The sequence below is a fragment of the Camponotus vicinus genome, unplaced genomic scaffold, assembly GCF_025532165.1.
Source record: "Camponotus vicinus isolate PSW18456_S1 unplaced genomic scaffold, iyCamVici1.0 SCAF_9, whole genome shotgun sequence".
Lineage (NCBI taxonomy): Eukaryota > Metazoa > Arthropoda > Insecta > Hymenoptera > Formicidae > Camponotus > Camponotus vicinus.
Genome location: NW_028141981.1, coordinates 1,112,114 through 1,134,829, shown reverse-complemented (window position 1 = coordinate 1,134,829; position 22,716 = coordinate 1,112,114). Strand labels below are relative to the sequence as shown.

General features: G+C 30.0%; 3 protein-coding genes across 9 annotated transcripts in view; 2 read left to right on the top strand and 1 right to left on the bottom strand.

The window, feature by feature from the left end:
* The first annotated feature begins 120 nt into the window (after positions 1-120).
* On the top strand, positions 121-4,221 carry Daao1 (D-amino acid oxidase 1). 4 transcript variants are annotated; one of them, XM_083109524.1, is made up of 6 exons: positions 121-1,640; positions 2,184-2,307; positions 2,477-2,622; positions 2,698-2,854; positions 2,933-3,223; positions 3,290-4,221. In XM_083109524.1, exons 1-6 carry the CDS (start codon positions 1,450-1,452, stop codon positions 3,401-3,403), a joined length of 1,023 nt encoding a protein of 340 aa, XP_082965650.1. In that variant the 5' UTR covers positions 121-1,449; the 3' UTR covers positions 3,404-4,221. The 4 variants fall into 4 exon arrangements, with proteins under 4 accessions (XP_082965650.1, XP_082965649.1, XP_082965648.1 ...); XM_083109523.1 differs by having other exon boundaries at positions 2,933-4,221; XM_083109522.1 differs by having other exon boundaries at positions 2,698-3,223.
* Positions 3,256-6,609, bottom strand: Mof (males absent on the first). Of its 2 annotated transcripts, XM_083109520.1 has the most exons (8): positions 6,239-6,609; positions 5,381-5,634; positions 5,180-5,270; positions 4,972-5,099; positions 4,656-4,886; positions 4,235-4,479; positions 3,922-4,148; positions 3,256-3,458 (listed from the first exon to the last, which is right to left on the bottom strand). In XM_083109520.1, exons 1-7 carry the CDS (start codon positions 6,426-6,428, stop codon positions 3,929-3,931), a joined length of 1,359 nt encoding a protein of 452 aa, XP_082965646.1. In that variant the 5' UTR covers positions 6,429-6,609; the 3' UTR covers positions 3,256-3,458; positions 3,922-3,928. The 2 variants fall into 2 exon arrangements, with proteins under 2 accessions (XP_082965646.1, XP_082965645.1); XM_083109519.1 differs by lacking the exon at positions 3,256-3,458 and having other exon boundaries at positions 3,606-4,148.
* Positions 6,610-7,483: 874 nt separating this feature from the next.
* Positions 7,484-22,716, top strand: part of Frl (formin-like protein) — a 49,112-nt gene continuing 33,879 nt past the window's right edge. For all 3 annotated transcript variants that reach the window (XM_083109436.1, XM_083109437.1, XM_083109438.1), the window contains exon 1: positions 7,484-8,200. In XM_083109436.1, the coding sequence (XP_082965562.1) occupies positions 7,982-8,200 (219 nt within the window). In that variant the 5' untranslated portion in view covers positions 7,484-7,981. The remainder of the gene's footprint in view (positions 8,201-22,716) is intronic.

Genomic DNA, 22,716 nt, shown 5'->3' with positions numbered 1-22,716 from the left:
TTATTTCTCCCGACCAAAAGAGATCGTTATAAATCTTAATCCATTGCGTCCGTAATTTTTAGTAACTTATACAGTATTTCCTTGTTAACAGAAAGATTTTTTGTTTTATTAACAGACAGTTATTTTCTTTCCCTTTTCTCTTCCTCTTTGTGCAAGTGAATCTTCTTCTTTGAATTCTTAAACTCTGATTCTTATCTATTTAAAATTTTTACATCTAACAATGTTTAAATTTTAAAAATCATTCTTTCTTTTTTTCTTTTATTCTTATTTCACTTTTCACAAGTTTTACAAGACAATCTTTGAAAAATAAACGTATCTGCGTTTTTATTAACAGAAAATGCTTTTAAATTCTTTTTGCAAACAGCTTTCTATTAATGAGGAGATATTACACTAATATATAATTTAGTTCGTATATATTCGTATATTTTTCGATATCGAGAAACAAATATAAAGTTATGATAGCAATGGATATAGTGTAATTAATTGTCAAGATTTATTATTATAAATAAGTGCATATCTGAAAAAAATGCAATGTATACATACATTGTATTATATATAATTGTCACACAAATACACGTGACTCAAATGCAGATGATATGACTTAAAATTAAACCCCTGTGCAATTTTTCTTACTATCACGAAATATATTTAATAATTTATCTTATCGTTAATATGTAATGACAAAGTACACACAAAAATATTTAAAGAAATTTGATTTTATAAAAACAATCATTGTATTATTATATGCCTTCTTCCATGCAATTAGAGGCATGTATTTAGAGGTTTTAAGATGTACAACATTGGTAGATATATTTATCATTAAGTGCTCTAGAGAAATTCCAGCGAAAAATTGTAAAGTATTTTGCAGTATCTATAGAAGATTTAATATAAGATAACATTAAAAATTACATTAATATATATTGCAGATAAAATGATAACATTGCTCAATATTATCACACGCATATTTACGTCATTCAATATGATACTGTGCCTTTGCTCAGTAAACAAAAAAGAATATATTACAGATAGTACATTACGAAAAAGTCTCATTAATAAAACCAACTGACTTTATAATACTATTTTCTATTTTTTTTTATAATTGGATATCAAAATAAATTCCAGCATCTTTTGAAAAAAAACGTTAAATATGTAATATGTGAAATATTGCGCTTTGTAATTAAAAAATAGTTACTGTATGCGATATTAAAGTATACTTAATAACGATAACAGCAGAAAATTGATATCATTGGACACAAATAGAACGCATACAAGTATTGTAAACAACTTTACTGCTAGTACTGCCAAGTATATCATATCTCATACGCGTACGAGAAATCGGTCAATAATTCTCGGCAGTCAAAGATAATTGTGAAATAGTGGTGCAGTTTATTCTATACTTAAACTTTAATTTGTAGCTACTTTTATTAATTCACAGTGTGAAAAAGCGGAATGAAAGTAGCTATCGTTGGTGGTGGAATCGTCGGATTAACGACTGCCATAATTGCGCAAAATGGATCTTTTCGTAATGCTGATATAACAATATTGGCTTCGGATTATGATAATATTGTCAGTCATGTGGCTGCGGGAATTTTTAGAGTTGGTGCCTCATTCAGTAGCTCTAATGAGGAAAAAGTAACGAAGTAAGTAATAAATGTTTTCCGCTATTTCACTAACATATATATATCTTATATTTTGTTAAAAAATTTAGCATAAGATATATATGTATATACATGAATGTATATGTTCGATCTTGAGAACAAATTTTAAAATTATATAATTTTTCTCATCAGAGAAATTTGTGTTTCATTCTGAAACTGTTATAAAAAATTAACATATAAATAATAATACGAATATAGTCTGGAAAAACCGAAAAAAGAGTGACTTAGAGATATAAAAATGAGAAAATAAAAAAAATGGAAAATATTTAAAAAATTTCTTTTTTGAAAAATTCTATTAAAAAAATAAAAATGTGATCTTGATACTTTACGCGTGTTAAAACTTATTCAAATTTCAAAAGGTTGAAATATGTTGTTGATTTTCCAATTTATAAAGCTATTTTTCTCGAAGTCTCATATAACGCATATTTATTCTACATTTCGACTTTGTACGAAGAGATATCTACTATCGCTCGTATCACAATTTTTTTTATCGCATCTTATATTTATAATCAATTATTTTTCGAGAAAATGGGTTGAAAATTCTTACGAATTTTATGACAACATTCGAAAATCCGATTGTGCTTCTTATGCTGGAGTGACTGATATTTCTGGATATATATTCGCTAATTCATCTCCACATACTGTTCAGGTAAAGATTGATTAAAAAAACTACTCTCTTATCAAAAGTTAGAGATTTATAAGAGTAAGTTAGACTTCGTATTCTTCGATATAGATTTATAGCACACATAAGCATATATATTTACATGTATATATGTGTCGCTTCAATTTGTGCTGATTAGTTTAACTACTTCAATTAGAATCATTGGCTTGAAAGTATAGTTCCGGTATACAGAAGAGCGACAGAGGAGGAATTTCAATTAGTTAATGGCAATTGGAAATATGGATCATTTTTCTCAACTCTTCTTACACAAAACACTTTGTATCTTCCATGGATTAAGCAAAAGTAAATGATATAATTATGGACAAGTAACTATGGACAGTCGAGAAATTATGGTTTGAATTATTTATCTTTCCACAGATTGCTAGCAAACGGAGTTACTTTTAAACAAAAAGAACTAAATTCCCTCAAGGAATTAACTGGCGAATTTGACATCGTAATAAATTGCACTGGACTTGGAGCGCGTAAATTATGCGACGACAGACGTCTTGTTTCTATACGTGGTCAAGTGCTCAAAGTATGCTATCTTATGCTTTCAATATCATCTTTGCTTATTAATGCTATATTGACATTTTTTTGCTTTTTATCTATGCAGGTAAAGGCTCCGTGGATTAAAACTTTCTTTTACGGCGAGCTCGATACCTATATTATTCCAGGTTTTCATGGCATGGTTACTTTAGGTGGATCGAGAGGCTTCGATTCCGAAAATATGAAACTATGTCCATATGAATCTGCAGCGATTCGTGAAAGATGCGAAACATTGGTTCCATCTGTAAAAGATGCAGAACTTTTGCGACAAGAAGTTGGTCTGCGACCACATAGGGAAGGCGGTGCTAGAATTGGAGAGGGAAATATCGTTCACAGTGATTGCTCTAATAAAACTATAGTCAGTACTTTGACAATGAAAAGAGTTACGTATTCACAAATGGACTCCATCATATTGTTTTTGCAGATCGTACACAATTACGGACATGGTGGTTATGGAGTTTGTATGGCACCAGGAACCGCTATAGCAACCCTCGACACAGTCGTTGAACTTCATAAAGTTACCTGCTCCAAAATATAATTGCTATAATACTTTTTCTTGTTTTGTATATACGTTCAAAAACATGCTTCTCTATCTGCAAATAGATACATTCTTTATTAACGAATTTACATACGAAAGTTAGAATGGTCTAATACTGTGAGAGGTATTATTTACTGAAATGCACTTAAAGTCAAGATTTCTGAAAATTTGTTATCAAATGTGAGATACATATTTTCACTGATTAAAAAACACAATTAACATTTTATTTTCACAGCAATCTAAATATTAACAATTTGTTAAAATTAAAGAGTTATGCTTTTTTTTATTTGCACATATTTTATCAAGTATATGTTGCCTATTGACCAATTATTTCACAATAGATGCTTATAAGATGAAAAGTTTGATATTAATTACGATTGCAAATGCTCTGCAAAGAGGCTTATAAATTTATAAATATTATATTGTTTGAATTAATGTGCTCAATTATTTATCGAATGTTAAAATGATATCGCCAAGTCATAATTATATTATTGTAGAAAAAAATCACATTAACCCACTTAAGTGCTATTTCTTGCCGGGTTTCACGTTCTTCCGAGGTGGTGCTCCCCATCTCAATGCACTACTATCGACTGTAAGACGTGGCCTCTTGTATTGGCTGCTTTTTATATGTTCTTCCACTAATTTTGGTGTGACACAAATAACATGTTGTCCTTTCCAATATTTAACCATATTCATACTTTGTAGTGTTGATATAATGTCAGTTTGCGAGATGCTGGTCATTTGACTGTAAATAGATTTGTTTTGTACGTGCCTTTTTGTATTTTGCTGTGGAAATAATTAATTACTAATAACATATATTTGATGTTTTACCTAAGATCTTTAATACTAAGTGTTCCTCTAAAATCTCGAAGGATTTCCAACAGAATCCAACTCCAGTAACTGCGGTAAGATAATTTTCCTAAGTCGCTTAAAGGTTTCTCTGGACTTCCAACTGTTTGTTCAATTCTACTTAACTCATAGCTAAAAGCTATCAGTAATTTACCATAGCCTTGCCTTTGAAAGGGTGGCAGAGTTAAGATACATGCAACATTATTACCATCAGGTGATTCTTTTTCCTAAAAGCAGAAGATAATTACAAAATATTTAAAACAAATCTTAATAGCACAGATAATTAGTACTTTTGGAAAAGATGCAGAATAAAAGAATAACTTCTTGAAAATTTTAGTGAAGTCAAAATCAATCTCATTTTTTGTTGATACTTAAGATATTTACTTAAATATTTATAGCATACCTTTGAAAAATACCCAACTAAATGTGCACCATGTTTATCCACCTCACATAAAATATAAAAAAGAAATGGCTCTACATCAAAATAAAGCGTTTTGTGATCCAGGAATAATTTAGCTAACAAACACAAATTCTGACAATATATTTTGTGTTCTCTGCCATCTACTTCCCAAATACTTAATGTTCCTTTTCGGTAGATTTCTTTTCCAACTGGCTGTCTATGAGTGCATTCACTCTAAAATAAACAATATATTATTATTATATACATATGCACTCCTAATGAAAGATCAAGAAATATAAATAGTTCTTTTATATATTACCATATGATATCTGTACGTTTTTTCGAGACGCATATACTTTAAGCAGTATTCGCAGATCCAAAGCTTTGGTTGCTTGCCATATTCTTCTGGATATGGACTGAAATACCAAGTGTCAATCTCATATTTTCCTAGAAACAAACTTTTGAAAATCATGAGATCCTTTTTGCATTAATGGATGATAATGTATGAATGAGACAATAATACTTACCGATTTGTATTTTATCTATATATTTGACTTTTGTTATCGCTTCATGTTCTTTCTCTAGTGCAGCTGTGGTAGGGTCCATTTCTGCGTAAGTCTAAAAATAATAAAAATACAATTTGTTAAATATAATATCCATATCAAAAAACTAGTAATAAAACTTCCACTTATGATAATACTATTTTTAAGTATAGATTTATTCTTTACCTTTTGTACATGATTAATCTCATCGTGGCGTCTTTTCTGATTTCTAGTAATTTTGCGATCAGAAGAGTCTGCTAACAAATCAGTCCCAGAATTCCTATCATGCCGCTCTATTTCATTCATGTCAAACCTGCTGGACATGATTCTGTCACGAGGCACCCATTCGTCCAATCTTCTATTGTGTCCTTCATAGTGAACATAATATTCATAATGATTTTCATTCTCATTGTAACGTGTTTGGATAATTTCAGCAGGATCTATACAATAATAAGACAACAAATATATAATAATTAAACAGAGATAAACAATCTTCTAATATTTATTTTTTGTTTAAAAATAATATATAATTAATATACAATACAATATGTATTAATTTTATATATGTACATATATTAATTTTATAATTTAATTTTCTTCATTGTAGTAATATTTTGTAATTATATGAAACTAATCGGATAAAATATGCTTATCTTTCAAAAATCTTAGCAACTATTGATAAAAAACCAGAGATTGCAAGAGCAAGAAATATTTACAAAATAACAATGCAAATTAATTATTAATTGTCAGTTTTTTTGTATGTAAATAAAACTTGAAAAAACTGCAATTTAGTCATCTGTACTGACATATACAAAAGTTCTATAATTATACATGCACATGAAACTGTTTAAATGTTAAAACACATAATATAAATATCTTGACAGATATTAAATATTCAATATTGATATTATCCCGTAATTTAGCAAAATATCTATCATTATCTCATCAAGTCAAAGTGTTTATATCATGCCTTTGCACTTGAATAATTTTACTTTTATTTAGTGTATATTACGTAATTCGCTATTAGTTATTGATCTTACGCACGCCAGGAATCGTCGGATCTGCGAACGAGATAGTGCTCGCCTATATCGAGCGGCAATTCCTCGAGGCTGTCAGCGTCATCGCCGGAGCCCTTCCCGCCATTCGTCAACGTGTTCTCGCGCTTTTCTTGCTTGACCATCGTCTCCCTCGTCGTGTTGCAACCGTCCTTGGTTCTCTGTTCGGATTCAGCCATAATTCCGGCTGTAATTCACGCGTCACGAGAATTACATGCGCCAGCGAAAACCGTCCAAAAATAACCAAACATTGCACAGGTTGACGCAACAAAGCAACTAAACGCACAACACCTGTATCCGTATACAATGCGGTCGACTGTAGTCTACGGTTACCATAGCCGTACTGTGTACTACGGATGATTATGGATCGTACCATCGTACGCCATACATGATGCATCATGCATAGAAATGTACAATAATTCTAGGATTTTTTCTTTACGCATGCGCAATAGCTTGGGACAAAGATGCACGCATCTTATTGGTTGTGGTCAATGTGGAGGATACTTTGAAGCGACCAATTAGAATAAAAGGAGTAAAGTTTCTTTAACCTGATTGATCAATCAAACGTTTCAAAGCATCCTCAGCGTCTCCTTGACCGCAGCCATTGATTTATATATTATATGGTAGACCCGCGCAATTTAAAATGAAATAAGAAATGTCAAATTTTGATTATACTTATTATTATTATTATTATTATAGAAAATATTAATTAATTTTAATAACAACATAATAAATATTTAAAAAATCACAAAAAATTGTACCTTCAAGTCCGATTCATATTTCATATTAAAAATCGCTTGCACGCTAGAGTAAATTATTAAAAGTATGGAGAAAATTTTCTTTTTTTGTTCCCGATTAATCGATCAAAAGCTACTGCATTTTAACTGAAACTGTTAAGGAATAGTTTTTTCGAACACAATTTTGCATAGCTGTATTTCTAGTAATTTATTATGTCGCGTGTAAAATAAAAGCTAGATAAACATTTCGAACAATTCGTTCTGTCTCCCTCCCTCTCTCTCTCTCTCTCTCTCTCTCGTTTTATTAATTCTCCGAAAATATTTATTTTATACGAAAGAACTCGTTTCACAACACAAACATATATATATAGAGTTGAGAACGCGAGATTCGACATTTGAATCTCGCGCCGAGCGAGATAGCGCCACAATCGACAAGCGCGCATGCGCGGCAGAAGTGTCTGGTGGGAGGAGGAAGGCAGTGACGAGAGGCGGCGAGCATCGTCGCAGATGCTGCAAACGCTTTGTCCGGTGAGTGTGGTGAATGGTGTACGTCGGTGCTGGGAAGCCGCGCGCGCGTCCGTGAGAGTTCGTGGAAGTCTCCGTATTCGCGATGGACGGCCGTCCGGCGATACCTGTTGCACGACCCGGTCCGAGACCCCGGCTCGTCTCCCTGGACGCCCACCCTCTCTAAAGATATTCACCGGCGCCGGGAGTGATAGGTAGCGAAGGATGATGTACCGCCGCGTTCGCGCCCGTTGTTGACGTTTCCGCAGTGTGTACGCGTGTGTACAGCGCGATAAGTGGTGTGTGTACATGTGTGCGTGCTAACAGTCGCGTCAATCGTCGACGCGCGGTCTTTTACGTCACGTCACGTCGCGTCGCGCCGCGTTGCAGCAGCAGCAGCAGCGGTTGCATCGGGCCGAGAATCCGAGGAATCGCATACCGGCGCGAAAGCAGCTCGCGCGCGCGCGCGCGCGTGCAAAACCGACGGAGGTATGGGAATCGTGCAGAGCCGCGGCGGCGAGGACGATGGCGGTGTTCGCGAGGTATTCGTCGGTGGTGTCAAGGCCGGCGTGCCTCATCACTCGTGTCAACCCAGCCTGGGCATGGGCAGCCTGGGCGGACCTCACACACGCAGCGGCAGCGTACGCAGCGCGCCGAGACAGCCGATGCCGGACGCGATCGAGCTCGAGAGGCGGTTCACCAAAGTGCTGGTAAGTATGTGGACAAAAACTACTTCTACCCATCTTATTTCTATCTTTTTCATGCGTTTTAATAAACGATAAATTCGTATGTAATAAGTTATAAATTGAGTAAGACCTTGTGAGATCTGCTCTGCTCGGGAAATGTAGTCTCGTCATATCCGTATAGGAATTTGAAATTTAAAAATTATACGCCATTGATAAAAATTATGCATAAAAAGGTTTGATTGTGTTTAAATTACACATTATTTTATATTATATATTAGCGCGATTCATTCCGAATTAATATCTCCCGATGCAAGATATCTCTCCGAGTTGCTATTTTGAATGAATATTCACGCGCGCAACACTTGTTTCAATCGGATAAAAGGCTCATTAAAAAATTACGAGATAATAATGATATAAAATATAAAATACAAAATAGATATAAATGATATAAAATATAAAATAAAATAATTATGCAAAATATAAACGATAAATAGAAGTAAGTGTACGATAAATAAATGACAAAAATTATTTTGCATTCGCACGTAAATATTTAATAAATAATTGTGTTCAATTTTCATATTTCATTTGCTCTTGTGTCTTTGACGATTCCAATGATCTCAGAAATATGATATAATACAACATGAATATTTGAGTACTACAAAAGCTTTAAAAATCTGTTCGTTTAATATATAAACAGAAACAAAATGTATCGATATATTTATACAATAATTTTTCATCGATATATTTTTGAATTTGATTGAACCATATATTTGATAAATTTATCCGACAAATTAAGAAGATCGTTCTAAACTCATAAAAGGCCTTTTTAAAAAAGAAATCTGTTTCTATAACATTTGACAAAATTTTTAAATTTTAAATTTGCAAACATGTCCTGAGACTTGTCGAAATTTGTATTACATTATTTCGTCCTACGTTAGGTTTGTTCACGAATAAAAATAGCCAAGCTATCCACGTGACTGTTAATTGTCTCGACTCCGAATATTCCCGATGACCAATTAAGGCACGCAATCGACGCGTGTCTCGTGAACGAACGCACGACATAATGAACACACACCCTTCACAATATCATATTTCTTTGATCAGGACGTTCAAAAAGAATTTGAATCTAATTAGATTCGTGTAATTACACGAATCCACAATTTTATACAGGACGTTAATTGCAAATAAATTCAATGAATTTAAAATTTAAAACTCTCTAAGTAAAGTTTTTTTAAATTGTCAATTAGCAATACCTTCCTGAAGATGATTATTTTATAGACATTTGTTGAGATTAAAAATCCTAGTTGTATCATATTCCATTTTTATAATCTATTTCATCGCACGAATAAAAAATAAAATAAAACTATAAAAAAACATTTAGTTAGTGACTTATCTGAGAACATTAAATCAAAATGTGCTTTATATGCTTTGATAAATTTATACTTTTATTTTTATTGTTTGAGATCATTAGCAATAGCACTAATTACTTAAAAGTCTATATTTTATACAGCTAATGACTAGCCTGATACACTATATAAATAGCATTTTTTTAATAAAATTGTTAATTTTAGAAACACTAATATTTTATAGATCGAATGATATATATTATATTAGTAGATTTTATCATACATCGTTGCAATCGCAAAAAATATGTTAAAAATTTCCTTTTTGATTTTATTTAGATTTGATAATTTTGGGAAATGAGATTTTAATTTAATTTCTTTCGCTGTGCTACAATATTTTGATGAATTGAGTCGAAATAAAATTGTTTCATGTTACAAATATTCATTATCAACACTGATAATGATATGAAAATTAGATTTGATAATTTTAAACAGTCAATTAAAACAGTCAATTAAAATAGTCAACATATGTTTAAATCTCTGATAAATATTGATTGTTCACAACGTGACACAAGCTCCATTGCACGTAAACTTCAATTTGGTTACACAATGAGTGAGAGATATGCAACGGATAGCATTTTCGTTCAACTGCATATAGGTATGACATGAAAGCACAATCGTATTTATCTTTACCGCCTCGAGGTGTAATATAATAAGCGGATTGGTATCAACATGTGTGATGTGTAACTTATAGCATGACTGAATACCTGAACTTGGATAAACTCTGCTTGGGTCACAATGTCTGCCTGCAAGTATATCTTGTGTTTGCAAAGGCCCTTTATTTAATCTATATTATTGAACCAATATATCATATCTATAATATTGATAAAATTAGATAGTGAATGTGTAACAAGAAGAAGTAGAGAAAGAAGTAAAAAGATTGATATAAAATTTAGTCATGATTCATGTATATATTTTTTTGAAAAATTAATGTTTCTTATAATTGATAGTATGAAAACATGAAATATAGTTTGAGAAATGTAGAATTATATAAAATGTACAAAAAGAGAATATGAAGGTCAGTGGAGACACACAGACTACGAACAAATACAAATCATTAGTGTTGTCACAAACCCTGATTTTATACAATTAAATGTTTTTATTCGTGTCATGGCACGCCCATTTACGGTCTCGTAATTCCGCTGCCTTATTTTTACGCGTTATGATATAAATGCCATTTTTACAAAGTTGGTATTATGAGTCATACAGTGAAATAGATGATTAATTAGAGAAACTGACTACAATTTAAGTTAAAAAGTTATTATAGTTCCCTTTTTTTATTTTATGACTTTTATTCGAATTTAATCGTTTTATTTTTATTTTATTTAATCGTGTTACTTTTCATTATATTGTGAATACATCACGATGGCGAATGAGTACTCTGACAAATTTTATCAAATTCATATGAATTGACAAAATTTAATTAACATAACTTGTGAAACTTGGGACATGAAACAGATATACCTATTTACTTTGAAGTATAATAACGATAACGATATTTGTACTTTTAGATATATATTTATATTTGAGATATATATTAAAAATATTCTTTATTAAGTGGTATATTTCCCTCACAATTGTTGTATTTATTTAAAAAGGCAATAATTTTTTATTTAAAAATATAAGCCATAAATATATAAATAATAAAATGTAGATGTTTGCAATAAATGCTAGATTCGAATGAAAAATCAAAGAATTTATAATTTCACTTTTTGTGCATATTTGAAAAGAATTATTGATAAGTGAAAGTATATAAAAATATAATTAATAAAGTCTGTTTGAAAACGTATATTCTTTAATTTTGATAGTTACACTTTGTAGAGATTTTGTACGTTTATGATTACCATTGATTATGTAATGTCTGTCTATCATTGATAATGTAAGAACTAATCATGAATAAGCTACAATTGTAGTTCATATTTGATTAGTTCCGATGGTTTCGTCAGAATGAATTTTCAAATGAAAACATATATGAATTATTATAACCATAACCTACATCTCGGAAATTACTAAACGCGTTAAATTATTTCATGATAAGATCCAAGATCGAGCGATGCTCGTCCGACACGCCTTGAGCGAAAGGTCGATAGGTATCTTGAATTGTCTTATCGCAATGTAATCGAAATTCTACATAGCGGTGATTGCATAGCTCGATTGCGCTTTTGCCCTTTAATTATATATAGTATTTGATAATAGAGGCATGGTATTTCTTGTCGAAAATATATATAATAATTTTACACACATATATACAGACATAATTATTTTATGCCCATAAATCATTAAAGTTTGCTGTCAGAAATTGAATAGTGGTGTCAGAGTAATAAATTTATTAATGAATTTTCTTCAATATCTCTCTTCCTTCTCGTAGAACGAAATATTAAAAGATCGAAAGGACTTGTGTGCTCAAAAAAAGGTAGAGAGAAAGGAGGAAGAGAGAGACAGATGACGAAGGTGGAAGAGGACATGACACGCCTACGACTCTCACCAAATAAGATTCGATTGTGCATTGTGATATTGCCAACGTCGCGGCAACGATGAACATATCATAAACAAGTCTTCCCTTCAGCCTGTATTAACTCGATTTTATTCGATTTTCTCTGCCTCTTTCAACTGACTGTCCCTTCCATCTGCCCATCCTTGGCTCTTGACCTCCGTGACTCTCCGTCTTTGTAACCATCGATATAATTCCCGGTATTTCGATACATTGAATTCTTTGTATAGCTGGATATATCAGCTACTGTATTTACAATTCATATCTTTGCATATAGAGATATCTATCTTGCGAAACGATCTCAGAAATATAGCAATGTATGTCAGTGGAGAATTTTTGGTAAAGATATATAAGCAAAATTGCAGAACTAAAAAATATAGGGAAAAAAGTTGAATAATTAATTCAATCGGGCTGGATTTCTTTCGAATATGTCCATTAAAAACAAATATCGTTATAGTAATTTTTATACAAATATCGTTATAGTAATTTTTATAATAATTTTATAGTAATTTTTATACAATTATATCAAATATTGAGATGTTAATTTAATCGTACATTTTATGTATATATAATATTAATATCCACTAGTATCTGTCAAACAAACTTAATGAAAAAAAACCATAAGATTTGCTTGAATTTCCGCGGATTCCCATAATAATAAAGGATCGATCAAGTTGTTACGGAAAATGGTTGTACCTCTATGTCGCTTCAGATCGAAATTATACCTGTATCGAGAAAACATCGGCACGCGATCATCGCGGATGATTTTGTTCAACCGATTCAACCGGAAAAACGCCGTTAACCGCATTATAGAACGTGACGAGCGGCGTTAAGGATGCTAATTATCGTTAAGCGTGCTTCTTGCAGCATTTAGACATCTTCCTCTCCCTATTTTCTCTCTCACTGTCACGAAGCGGTCAATCGCTTGTCGATCGGTGTCGTTAACGTTGACACGGGTCATTATTTTCGCGACATCTCGTATCTTTTTCATCGAAAAGCTCGTTTTCACCGTCAATAGGTCGTAAACCCCTTTGATGATAGCTACTGAACGATATTATATTCTCAAAATCGACATTTTCATAACTCAGATCAATCTTGATTAAAATAAAAATCTAAATTTAATAATATTATAAAAAATTTACACTAGAAATTATTATTATAATTTTAAGTAAAAGAATAATTTTTTTATACTTAAAATTGTTATATTAATTTCTAGTATAAATTTTATGACATATTAAATCTGTCACAAACCGATCAAAATTATTTTTATATATAATTTAAAATGAAATTGCTATATTATTATTATATACTTTTAAATTTTTCAATCTTTTGATAGAGTTTATATATGACACGATTAAAATTTGTTACAAAGAAAACCTGTAACAATGTGATTCAATTAGATGTATCAGTATATTATTTTTGCTTTTGCACACTTATGTTTGTATATAATGTGTCGAAAGTATTCTTTATTGTAATTAGATATTTTATTATATTTTATTTTACAAGTAATATCTAGAGAACCTTTAATATTGTCAACACTGGTATCGAATAGAAAAATATTGTGCAAGTACTTTGATATCCGTAGTATCTGCACACATGATAAACACCATGGCTCATTGAGAAAAAGCCTTTCTTCGAGGATAAAGTTAGGGTAATCAATTACTTATTATCTAAAAATCTCTTTAACATTTTAAATTAGAGTGAAACGAGAAACTCCTGGGGAACGAGATTGAAAGATACAGATTTCGGCTTTAATCTTGAAACATGTATAAAAAGAAAATGATATTATTCTGTGAAGAAAGAAAGTTAAATTTACATATAATAGATATAATTAATTAATAAAAAAATAAATAATATATAAATACATAAATTATTAAATCTAGATCATTATAAAGATACTTGTCTCCATTTTAAAATAATGATAATTAACTAATTATTTCGTTCACTTCAGAAACAAGGGAATTTGTCGTAGAATTTCTCTCTCGTATCTACTTTTTTCTATTAAATAATAAATATAAATGTGTGTATGTGGGATATTCCAAAACGGTATTTATATGAATTATGCGACCAAAGCAAACAAATGATTAATCTCGTAGAAATCGCGACAACATGAGGTTTGACTCGATCAAAAATTTAACGAGCACTCGCGACAGCTCGATTTGGAAATTAAAATTACGAGATTCGGCTCGGACTTTCCTTTAGGTGTTTTCGATATCGAGTTGAGAAACGCTGCGCTAACAAAGCACGCCGCTCACGTTCTGAAGTACTGAATAGTACGCGCTCGCGGGGGTGGGACTGTCAACTATCGCGAGCTATATTTACGATTGTCGGTCCGCTGATAACGACCGAACGACTCGGCCAAGCCGGTGACCGACTCCGAGAATCCCTCGTCGAATAACGAAAGGAGAATGCGTGGCATCGCGTGGCGAAAGTTTTAAAGGACCGTTGAAAAAAATTGTCGGTGGCATGCGAACGTTAACGACCAATCCTCATCGACGAGAGAGCGGGAGATTATGCGCGCCATCGTCATCTCGTCGGCGGCTGGAAATATTATCGTGGGATTTCGTTTCATTATAGATGCTTGTCGATGAGTCATATCGCCGTCGCGCCGATTAGTCGTAGAAAACCGTCTTGTGCTTGAATCACGCGACTTGACTTCAGGGCGCGTCAAAGTTTTTCCCGGCCTCTCGACGTTATATCCTCATCTTCTCTGGCCTGTTCTCTCATGATTTCCATGTGAGCGGAAATCTAATATCCACTTATAAGGCTCGAGAGACGAATCATTTTCTTGTTATTCGTGCTATTACATTTCATCGCGTGGAAGTAAATGATTTTTTTTCAATATACATAATTTGTATATGTATTTCGTTAATTTCGTTCCATTAATTATCACTTTGATAGATTCTATCTTGAATGAATTTGCAATAAATTTTGCCTTAAAATTAATTCATTAATATCATTATTAAAATAAATATTAAATTTTCGTTGATAAAATTGGCTAAAATTTCACTTTATTTTAGGCAAAATAGATAAGTATAAGATTTTATTTTAGTCAAAATAAATACATATTGTTTAAAGTTAATACGTACATGAATTGTAAAATATGAATTAAAGTGTTGCAGAATAATACAATAGCAAATAAAATAATTTCATCAAATTATAGCGTAAATATACTAATATAAATATAATAAATATATAATAAATTTCGTGATATAAAAAATGAAATTAATTACGAGCACATGTGGAGTAAGATATAAGATTGAACATTTACGAAAGTATAATGAATGTAATAATGTAATAGCATTTCTATAAACGTGATTTTGAAAATCTGATGTACTTTTTATCACATTTTTTCTGCAACATTTGTTCGTATAAAAAAATAGCCAAGATGAGAGCAATAACCGGTCAGCACATTTCTAAGGTGGCTAACCACAAGTACAGGAAATGCATTATACGCAACACACAGTTATCTCAATATGCCAATTCCCAGACAAAGAGAAACATACTAGGTTTTTACGCAATATTTTGGTAATTTTGCTATAAGAAATGTAAGAAATTTGCTCATTGCAAATAAAAAAATATTTTGTGAATTATAGAATTTATTATTCTACGAATATACAAAAATGTAGAGTAGTTATTAAATATTCATCTTATTCTTTTTCAAAGAAAAATAACAAACATCGAATAAAATAAAAATTTAATTTACTAAAAGTAAAGTCAAACAATTTTTATAATTTCTAAAATTGATTATTTTTTAATATTATGAATAGAGAAATATATAACGAAAAAGAAATAAAAATATTTTCTCTCGATTATAAATGTTGAAAATTATTGCTGCAAGCATTATTAAAAGCCGCCGGGCAAAGTTAGATATGTTTGATAACACGAATTTTCTTTGCTCGATCGAATTCAGAAAACTAATAAACTAAAAGGATAATTATATACAAATATCGTGTTGTACAAAATACTGTGTCTATTTCTATTTCTCATCATTATTCAGACGCCTTGATTTACGAAAATCGGTGTTCCTAACATTGCATAATCCGCTATAAATTAATAAATTGTGAAAACGCAATGTTATCTCTTCAAATTATATCACGAACTAATATTATTTTTGTATATTTTCTTATTTTTGTTTTATAAATTTATAATAAATGCACTTTTGGACAATTGTCTCTAGAATATTCTCTATTTCAACCGATTAAAATAATATATAAAATAATATAAAATAATATTATATACCAATGAAAATATATGAAGAAAGAAAAAGAAATGACGTGTTTTCGATAAAATATCGTTATAAAATATAAAAAACATCCATTTTTAATATTCATATTAAAATACTATTTCTCTCATGGTTTCTTATATTTATTATTCTTGATTATATCTTGATCCTTGATTGCAACACAAAGATATTATTGTCTCGATGAAATTAATACGGCTCATGTTTCCAATATTGCACGTGTCAGTGCACAATAACACGAATTACAGTAATGTCAAATTGTCAAATATGGTGTTTAATAATTAATGACATAACAGGAAAAAGTTTCGAAATTTTGAGTCATACAATAAACAATTTTGCACAAATATATATACATATATGTCTTTTCGAAATCATTTTCATGTTTAAATTATATTTTATTTATATTTTTATATTTAATAGGCGTGTAATAATTTGTTATAATTACTTCTTACTTTGAAGTTCAAAGATAAAATGTATTGCTAAAGTTCCTCACGAAACTTTATGTAATCTATAATTTACATTGGCAAACAATAAATAACAGTGTTTTACGAAAAAAGCATGATGATATATTTATACTAAAATTTATACTAAGATTTCGAAGTATAAAACTAAAAATATATTTTTGATTTTCAATTCCGTTTTTTTATTATATATTCCTTTTTTTATTATATAATTATTTGATTTAAATGAACTTATGAAGATAGCTTTTTTATTTAAAAAAATATGGAAACTGAGTTTTTTTTAATCGTACATTTTATTTTCTGAAAAATTTTCTGGACGTCAATGTAAAAAACGATATTTTACATACGCAACGATCTAATAATTATTTTTATCAACATACATGAAAAAACTTATAAATTAATTTCAAGACAAACTTTTAATATTAATATTTCAATTGGATTAATTCTATAATGAGGAAAACATATGATGAACTGGTATTACACGATGTATTCCGCGCCTTTGTTTGACGTTTATGCACATGAACTCATGAGTTGAGTTAGCGATTTATTAATGATTACCGATCGTGTCTTTGCCTCGTTACCCTGTTTGTTCGGATAATTACCTGTTTGCTAATTACGTGTGTGACGAGCTATAAATGTCTACCATCAGTGACTTAAAATAAAAATTATGACCTATATATCCTAGTTTGTCCTACATTTGCAATAATCTGTGTAGATGCCAGTTAAAAAAAAAATTAATTAGATGTAGAAACAAATTTTCTTATTGTTTTATAACTTAATAACTTTAGCTTTATAATCTATTCTAAAAATAATATCTTATTCTTTTTTAATAATTTTACTTTTATAATCGTGAAAAAAAATTAACATTTTTTGAATATTTTGAATTGCTATAACGTTTTATACATAATCTTCATTTCTCTCGTATTATATATTCTTTCAACTTATGAATATTAAAAATATTTATATATTCTGAATTATATATTAGCAAAATACATAGATAAGCATACTTATCAAAATATATGATTATATTATTATTGATTGATAACAATTATACATACACATTTATGATTGTTATATATATTACTCCAAGTGTTTATTCTTCAAGAAATCATCCTATTTCTATAAATGTATCCTATAAGGGCATTGCTAGATAACTGGAAAGAGTTTCATTGACTTCCTGGCAGCTGTTTCAATTTTTGTAATGATGAAAAATGAAATAGATATATGCGAAATGAGTGAAATATAATCGGAGAAAAGCCTTATTATAAAAAAGAACAATTTTTATGCCATCAATGAATTCATTCAAATAAATTTTTTTCTATTATAATTTTTAATTGTCACATACTTATATCACGATTCAACAACTTTATTAGTCCACTTGCGATTTCGTCTCTTTCATTAATTCGGACCTACGCTGCTTGTGTAGAAATGCTTCGGTTCTAGAAAGTCATAAAGTCAATGCACGCTATCCCAACCTGCACCCAATTTTGTCGCATTCTTAAGGAAGAGCTGTCGTCCGAGCATAAGCTTACCGGTTTATAGAGGAGATACATGTATCCGCCGGCTCGATAGCAGCGAAGGTAGACGATCCTCTTCTCGGAGAGACAACTTATACGAAAAGCGTGCGCACACATATATTTACACACACCACGCTACACACATATAATCTCTCCACCCTTTGACCGACGACGCCCACTTCTCTTGTGAATCGTGACAATGGGTCCTGGAACTATGCCAACTGGAATGGCTAACTGCCTGAACACGAATAAGGCAAGAAGAAAATTTCTCGAGAGTTGGAAGATACAAAATATAGATACTTACGATATCTTAATTCTAGACTTAATTTCTAGCTATTAGAATGACGCTATAGGTGTGAAACACTGAACTTCTTGTAACTTTGATATAAATAAAAAATAGTATCATATATATTTTTTTAATCAATATCTTATGAAAATTACGAATATATATATAAGAAAAAGTTTTATTTTTATTAATAAATTAAAAAACGATAAAAGAAATAAATAGAAATTCTAATTATGACTAAAAAAATATATATACATTATATCTATAGTATCGTTCTAGATTAATAATATATCATTGATGATATTATATAAAAAAATCAAGCCACATCTATAAGTATTTGTTAAATATGATTAAAGTTCAACTGATGAACTACTTTTAAAAGTAGACTCAGAAATCGAATTTAAATTACAAAATTTTTAATTAAATTTAAATTTATTTTAAAACTAATGTTAAAACATAATTATGATTATTACGAGAAATATGAGTTTTATTTTAAAAGATTTTTAAAAGATTTTCTTTTCTTCCCTTTTTTTTGTATTAAAGTTTTGTATTAAAAAAATTGATATATATCTTTTTTATCTTAATTGCTATTAAAGTATAGGAAAATACGTCTAAGATATTCGATATCCTTCGTGCTGTATATTTGTTTTTCTTTTTTCGTTACAGCGTTGCGCCAACTTTTGAATCTTTACGACAACTCGAGAGCCGTTTTGCATTATTGATGCGTCTTTAATAAAATCGCTATTTGCATGCTACATTGTCGGAATGATGATGAACGGCAGCTTTGAGACGCGATCACGATGCTAACTAGTAATAAATTATAAGCTATCGCTGAAGAAACATAGATTATTCAGTAGTTAGTCCAATAGATTATACGTTAATATAAAAATTAAAACATCAAGATATCAAAAGATGCTCGCATTAGAATTTATATGCTCATATATGTATGACTTATAAACTTAATTATTTTTTTATGTATTAATTACTTATTGCGCAAAATTATTTATTTTTCTGATAAAAATTATTTTTTCGCATAGATTCGCAATTTTCTCATTACACAAGATGTCTTTCTTTCTTTATAGAAAAATAATGCAATGTATAAAACATTAAATTTATGAAATAAAATATAATTAAGAAATAATTACAAAACATTTTTTATAGAAATATATTTATTTCCCGAAAGTAAAAAACAACTTATCAGATATCTATTTGACCGCTTAAATAGTTACTTAAATTCTTGAGATTATTATTTTGTATTATAAAAAAAGTTAGGCATATTATTATAGGATTAGAGACTTCGGTAGAAATGAAAACAAATATTCGATAGAGATAAAAAAGACCTTAGTATATCCGCTTCTGCATCCAATCATGTCTGTTGCGTCTTTGTTTTATCTTTGTTTTGAGACTAAAATATCTTTCGTTCCCGGTGAAACCGGCCGGAGGACAATCTTTTTTCGTAAATGGTTGATGAGAGACACTATTGGGAAAAAAGCACGTATTTAAAGAAATCTAATAAATATAGATATGTTTGAAGATAAGAATAATAATTAACGTAATAATATTTATAAAGAAAAATGTTTGTAAATAATTATTATCAAAAATTTCTCTTCCAGTCGGAATGTAGTCATTTCAAAATATTAACGTTCGATAAGTCTTTCGTCACTCGATTTATAATCGTTATTTATGAAAAAAGAAATGATAATCGCGCAGAGGTTTTGCAATGCATATTGTAATTCAAAAGCTTCGATAAGCTAATATTCGTTCGCATAGAAAAAAAAGTTTAACTTTAATCACTTGCAATTCTGTCTCGAGACAGAAATATAATATATTATCTATCATGCAGTATTTTCGCATTAATGATAATAAGAGAAAAATGTTAACATACAATAAAGAAAATTTTTAAGTATATATAAAATAACGTATAAAAGAAAAAGCAAATCTCTCTGTATCACTTTGATGTGTGTGACCGAGTTTGAAATACCTTTTCAGGTTTTAAAATTTGCGCTTGTATTTGATATACATTCTTTATCATGCTCTTGCCATTATGCGCCTCGCTTCATCTGATATACATATCCACTTATGCATTGTGATTACGCACGGCATCGATATGATCTCGCACGCGAATGCATGTGTCCAATCATGACGAAAGAGCAACGAATGAGGTTCTTTAGTATATGTATCTAACCCAAATAAAATTTTCATTTTGAAATCATGTTGTATTTCTCCACAAAAAAGAGAGAAAATATATATATTAATATTTTTTAGATAGCCTTAAGAGACTATCTCAGTTATTTGATATAATATTAAGTAAATTATTTTAATATCTAAATCATTTTTCATAATATTTGGTAATACTAAATATCAAACATATTTCCATAGTTGTAAAGATACAAAATTAGAATGATTAACATTGAAAACTATACAGAGACGCGCATATTAATATCGACATTAAAATATTTGATTGAATAATAAAAATAAACATAAAATGCATTTAAATTTGAAAATATATATACAAATTATAGATAATTATATAAATTTAAATCTGCAAAATGAAATTCAAAAAATATTGAATTATCTATGATATTCTATCTTATTATCAAATTATATAAGAGAAAGATGAAAAAAATCAAAATAAAAAAGAAACGAACGATAGCGCAGAAGTTAGAAAATATTTTGACACCGATAAGAGAAAGAGAAAAAAAATGAAAAGTAGATTAATATATCGGCAGACTTGGTTTTCTGCAGTCAAACAATGACGCCCAAGACGGCCGTTCAAAAATATCCACGGGAAGAGATAAAACCAGCGTATTCTATATATAGAGCGACTTTAGTCAGTGCTTCTCATGTCAGAGATTTCATAAGGAAATTAAAATCGTATACAATTAATATTGACAACTGTTTTCGATTATAGTTAGAAACCTTCTAAAGAATTTCCTAATTAAACTTCCTTTGCGGGGATGGGTCAAAAAAATCTCAGTGTTAAGATTCGCATTGTCAACTTCGCGATTAAGTGTTCATGAGCCATAATTATCATCTATAATATAGTTAGCATTGAAAGAACCATTGTTAGATTGAACTATATACAGTTATAATCAAAGATAAATTAAGAGATTTTACTGGCGCAGTTGCTGAATATTATTTTAACGATAAAACACTGAATCTATCTAAACAAATTTGAAACGAATATGAACAAATATTTACACCAGCTTTATCTTCGAAAAGTTATCATCTTTATGAATATTCTAATAATTGTCAATTTTTTAATAAATATATAAATCCATCCATTTATCATTAAAATGATTTAAGCGTTATTGCAGAATAGCGTGAATTTTTAATAAATCACAATAAAAAATTTATACAAAATTATCGAATCCACTTAATTAAATTAAATTAATTAATTAATCGGCTCGTGACATATGCACATATCTGTTTTCAAAATTGACATTCGGATAAATTGTCAACGTGATACTTTTACAAACGAACTTTTAAAAGAACGATTGTCATTCGATTTTAAAATTAAACAATAATATTGATGTGAAATCGTCCGATTCAAAATAATTATTTATAATTGTTCGTAGCGATTTTCTTTTCTTTGTATAATTGAATTGTTGAAAAGTAATGAGATATTTGTGACTGATACAAGACGCAACTTTATTTCTTAATTACTATATTGAAAACTCAATTTATTAAAATTGGAATATCAAGAGTTTACATAGATCTAATTGTACGATAACTTCAAGTCCACTTGAACTATTATCAGAACCTAACCGTAACGAAAAAATAAGCTCGAGAAACCAGTATTTAATAAATGCATCACGATTATATATACACGGTTTCCCTTACTTGGTTGAATTATTCATGCGAGTGAAAGCAGCGTTATGAATTATATTCTTCGAATCCTTCTTCGTAGACTCATTTATCATATACGCGTTCATATGAGAAAGATCTACCAAATACAGCTGTATTAGGTGTGAGACAAAGTCCAAAACAACATAAATTGATAAAATCAATAAAGTAATACTCAACGCTCGTTTACATAAGCATTTCGCGATGTGAAAAACACTACCACGGGAATGCGCAGGAATTTCTGTAATTGGAGATCCGCGGTCTTTCTTGTGTTGCAACTTGTTTGAGTTCGC

Bases quoted from the DNA above. Each gene is read 5' to 3' on its own strand.
- Daao1 (XM_083109521.1), top strand. From the start codon at position 1,450: ATGAAAGTAGCTATCGTTGGTGGTGGAATCGTCGGATTAACGACTGCC. The intron at 1,641-2,183 runs GTAAGTAATAAA...TTATTTTTCGAG, and splicing joins AATGAGGAAAAAGTAACGAA to AAAATGGGTTGAAAATTCTT. The intron at 2,623-2,697 runs GTAAATGATATA...ATCTTTCCACAG, and splicing joins CTTCCATGGATTAAGCAAAA to ATTGCTAGCAAACGGAGTTA.
- Mof (XM_083109520.1), bottom strand. From the start codon at position 6,428: ATGGCTGAATCCGAACAGAGAACCAAGGACGGTTGCAACACGACGAGG. The intron at 5,100-5,179 runs GTAAGTATTATT...GTTTGTTTCTAG, and splicing joins TATAGATAAAATACAAATCG to GAAAATATGAGATTGACACT. The intron at 4,480-4,655 runs GTATGCTATAAA...TTCTGCTTTTAG, and splicing joins TAGTTGGGTATTTTTCAAAG to GAAAAAGAATCACCTGATGG.